At 36.9% G+C, this 4,085-nt stretch overlaps 1 protein-coding gene across 1 annotated transcript in view; it reads left to right on the forward strand.

Annotated features, from left to right (window-relative positions):
* The window catches only part of LOC111406546 (protein BREAST CANCER SUSCEPTIBILITY 2 homolog B-like), a 35,310-nt gene extending 31,561 nt beyond the window's left edge, over positions 1-3,749 (forward strand). Inside the window, exons 5-15 of the mRNA XM_023035955.1 lie at positions 249-401; positions 532-1,647; positions 1,728-1,852; positions 1,941-2,095; positions 2,433-2,555; positions 2,635-2,832; positions 2,904-2,985; positions 3,081-3,131; positions 3,223-3,298; positions 3,407-3,518; positions 3,601-3,749. Of these exons, the coding sequence (XP_022891723.1) occupies positions 249-401; positions 532-1,647; positions 1,728-1,852; positions 1,941-2,095; positions 2,433-2,555; positions 2,635-2,832; positions 2,904-2,985; positions 3,081-3,131; positions 3,223-3,298; positions 3,407-3,518; positions 3,601-3,676 (2,267 nt within the window). The 3' untranslated portion in view covers positions 3,677-3,749. The remainder of the gene's footprint in view (positions 1-248; positions 402-531; positions 1,648-1,727; positions 1,853-1,940; positions 2,096-2,432; positions 2,556-2,634; positions 2,833-2,903; positions 2,986-3,080; positions 3,132-3,222; positions 3,299-3,406; positions 3,519-3,600) is intronic.
* The last annotated feature ends 336 nt before the right edge of the window (positions 3,750-4,085 follow it).

Below are 4,085 nucleotides of genomic sequence, written 5' to 3' on the forward strand. Positions count from 1 at the left end.
AAAAAAAAAAACAAAAAAACAAAAAAACAAAAAAAACGTAAGGCACTCAATCAATTTTTCCAATCAAACTATCTTTGTTGCACTGCGGAATTGTAGCAAGAAAATGGTCAAAGTTGTACAGATTTTTTTACCCTAAAAAAGTATTTAATATTCTATGAACATTTCTAGATATTGTTCTCTCCTTGTTATTAAATCGTGATCATGATATTGGAGGGCTGTAACTTTCTCTTAAAAAATAGATTGTGCAGGCCAACTGGATAGAAAAGAGAATGGAAATAACTTTTCAAAACCAACATTTCAGACAGGCTTTCTGAAACCGGATGTTACATTTGGGTCTGGTTTCCAGAATTGCTCAAACAATGACGTTGATATGTCAAATTCCATGTTCCAGACAGGTTCAGGTAAAGCGGTAAGCATATCTTCTGCAGGCCTGTATTTAATATTCTATGAACATTTCTAGATATTGTTCTCTCCTTGTTATTAAATCGTGATCATGATATTGGAGGGCTGTAACTTTCTCTTAAAAAATAGATTGTGCAGGCCAACTGGATAGAAAAGAGAATGGAAATAACTTTTCAAAACCAACATTTCAGACAGGCTTTCTGAAACCGGATGTTACATTTGGGTCTGGTTTCCAGAATTGCTCAAACAATGACGTTGATATGTCAAATTCCATGTTCCAGACAGGTTCAGGTAAAGCGGTAAGCATATCTTCTGCAGGCCTACACAGAGCAAAAGCAATGTTAGGTCTGGAAAAAAATTCCAATCACGAGAGTTTTGATGGCTTTGAACAGACAAGGAAGCACTTAACCGCAAGTCAGCTTCTTTGTTGTCAAAATTCATCTCCCTTAGAGATGGAGGACCCAGCTAACTTAGGTTTTAGTAGTGTTTCCAGAATAACCATATCTCCCTACATTGCAAAGTCTAATCCACTCAGAAGCGAATTTAAAGAATTCACTCCAGATTTTGTGGATGCTGCTAATAAACCTCCTCCAGTCAAGTTCCATACTGCAGGGGGAAGATCCATTTCAGTTTCTACAGATGCGCTGCAACGAGCAAGGAACCTGCTAGGAGATCCCGAGTTGGATTCTTTCTTATGTGAAGCAGATGTAGCTGATCCAGCAATTTCAATATTCGGAGACGGAAAAACTACTCATATTTCAAATGAAGAAAATTATCAGATGACTCCATTCTCATGTAATCGGCCATCAAATGGCAATAGTTTGTCAAAGAACTTTACATCCCCGCTAAGATCAATTTCATACCAAAAGCAGTTATCGGGCAGGCTGGAGACAATAGGTCCAGGGAATAACTTGATTAAAAAGTTTGATGCAGAGGCTAGGAATAACACTCTTATCAGGCCTTATAATGGTACCCATGTAAAGCCACTAAAAAATAAATTTCCTGCAGAAAGAGTGGATTGTTTGGAAAATGGAATTCATTCAAGGATAGATCCCACAAAAAGGTTATCAAATGGGCCACTGGCGGATATCTCAAACAGTAATGGCAGGGATGATATTGATAACAAGCAATGTTTCGGTGAAAAGAGAAGACTTGGAAGGATTAATTCTGTATCTCCATTCAAGAGACCCCGAACTTCCAAATTTGTCACGCCTCTTCATAAAAATGATTCATCTGTTCCTAATGGTAAACTGTCAAGCTCCGTAAATAACCTCTTGCTTGTTGAAACCTTTCTTCGGAATCTCTAAGGAACATATTTTCATTAGGTTTGTCCAGAGTAGCACCGAACGAATCCTGCAGCAAAGGAAGAGTTTCTATGCGATATCCGTTTCAGGTTCCTCGTGTGTACATGAAGGAATATATTTCACAGTCTTCATGTATCCAAAAGAAGGTATGATATACATCCAGATTATTTTTTCTTTTACTAACTACTTTTTCCTATGGCAATTGATTTGTACAAGAATGTACTACGACTTCAGTTGGAGGATTTGCCATTCAGTGTCAGAAAAATGAACCCTACTGCAGCTGGAAATTACACATTTCATTCTGAACCAGTTTCAGATTGCATTGGACCAGAAGCATTCATCCAGATGTTGTCTCAGTCTGGAGCTTCCCAGCAATATTTAACTAAAGAGTAATGTTGTAGTTGTCTATCTTGAACGTTGTTGAACTTATTTTGTATGCCGTACATATTCGGAATTGTTTTTAGGTATATTGTCCTGCAAGATGGTTTTTGATGTTACAGTATTTTGTACTGCCATCTGGATAGAAGTGCTATACATAGACTCCAATTGGCAACGATTAGATAAATTTGTTTGTGCTCAAAACTTGCGGAGTAATAAAATAAATTGATTACTTATTCATTGAATAACTTTTCCTGCTGGTTTTCTATCTATTATAATTTCCTTTGCCTTCTCACTAATCCTCCAGTCGATGTTATTATTTGATTCTTTTCTCCACCACAACTATAGGTGGGTTTCAAATCATTATAAGTGGATTGTCTGGAAACTTGCATCTTATGAGAGATGCTATCCTGCCAAGTTCTCTGGAACACTATTGACAGTCTCCAACGTGCTTGAAGAATTAAAATACAGGTACCTAAGTTTCACACTGCTATTCATTGTGGATAGAGCTTCAAGAATGTATTGGAAAATTCTCCATATCCCCGTGCAGGTATGAGAGAGAAGTAAATCATGGCCATCGATCTGCAATCAAGAAAATTTTAGATGGAGATGTGCCGCCTTCTTCAATGATGGTACTGTGCATTTCGTCTGTTGGTGAAAATGGGGACCCTAAGTTTGGACCTCAATCTGTTTTATCAGAGGGGGATGACAATGCTACAGTTGCAAAAATCGAATTAACCGACGGGTGGTGGGAAACTCTTCACGTTAATGCTTTTGCTATAACATTGTTGTCCAACATCTAACTCATTATTTCTCTAGGTATTCGGTGAAAGCACTACTTGATGAACTGCTATCTAAGAAGCTTGCTGCTGGGAAGCTGTTTCTGGGACAAAAGCTCAGGGTACGACATATTTTTTCAATATGTTTATGGTTAAGTTTTTTCTCCGACGATTTTCAGCACTTCCTACTGCTGACAGTTTCTGTTGTCATCTGAAGATCTGGGGAGCTAAATTATGTGGCTGGGTTGGGCCAATTTCACCTCTTGAGGTCACTGCCTGGTTCCAATTTTCAGCTTATTCTGGCTTGTCGATCTTTTTTAATTTAGGTGTTTATTAAGTTGTATTAAATTTGGTTTCAGGTATCACAAACAACTAGTATATTATTGCATATAAATGGAACATATAGATGTCATTGGGCTGAACGTTTAGGATTCTGTAAGTTCTTGCCACGCTATGATGCATTTTTTCATATATGCAATAATATCTTTCTGCAGCATATTTGTTGTTTCTTCTGCCTCAGGCCTTGGCTTACCATGTGCATAGGTAAAAGTGCCAGTGTTCCGTTAGCATTTAAATGCATAAAGGGTACTGGAGGGGCTGTTCCCAGTACTTTAGTTGGAGTTGAAAGGATATATCCAATTCTTTACAGGGAAAGGTAATCCTGATGATCATTTAAATATTTTTACTATTATATGCATGCTATGTTTTAGGGTCTGAAAGAATAATATCTAATCCAGGCTTAGTAATGGGGACTTTGTTGTGAGGTCCGTGAGGATGGAAGCTAAAGTGCAGCAATCATATAATCAGAGGTGATGCGCTACTTGCAAATGCAAACTGACCATAGATTGCTAACATTTCCCAGATGCATATTCAGTTTTGATTGTACCATGTGACTACACTCGATATCACTGTCCTGTTTCTTCTATTAGTTCTTGCTTTGTGATATACATTTTCTTGTTTTTTATTTTTATGATTTTAGAAATTTGTGCAAATTTCCCTTTTTTACACCCAAAAATTGGTCCTTAATCCGATTGAATAATTATATAAAGTATCATAAGTTAGAAGAAACATATATATGTTTTCTTGGATTCATTCTTTTTTTTTTGCTTGAATATGAATATGATGTGAAATAATGTGGCTAGCTGCAGATTAAAACTTGTTATGTCAAAAACTATGAAGCTTGGATATGGACATGGACAAGTAGTTGTCGAATATATAATTT

The sequence above is a fragment of the Olea europaea genome, chromosome 1 (assembly GCF_002742605.1).
Source record: "Olea europaea var. sylvestris chromosome 1, O_europaea_v1, whole genome shotgun sequence".
NCBI lineage: Eukaryota > Viridiplantae > Streptophyta > Magnoliopsida > Lamiales > Oleaceae > Olea > Olea europaea.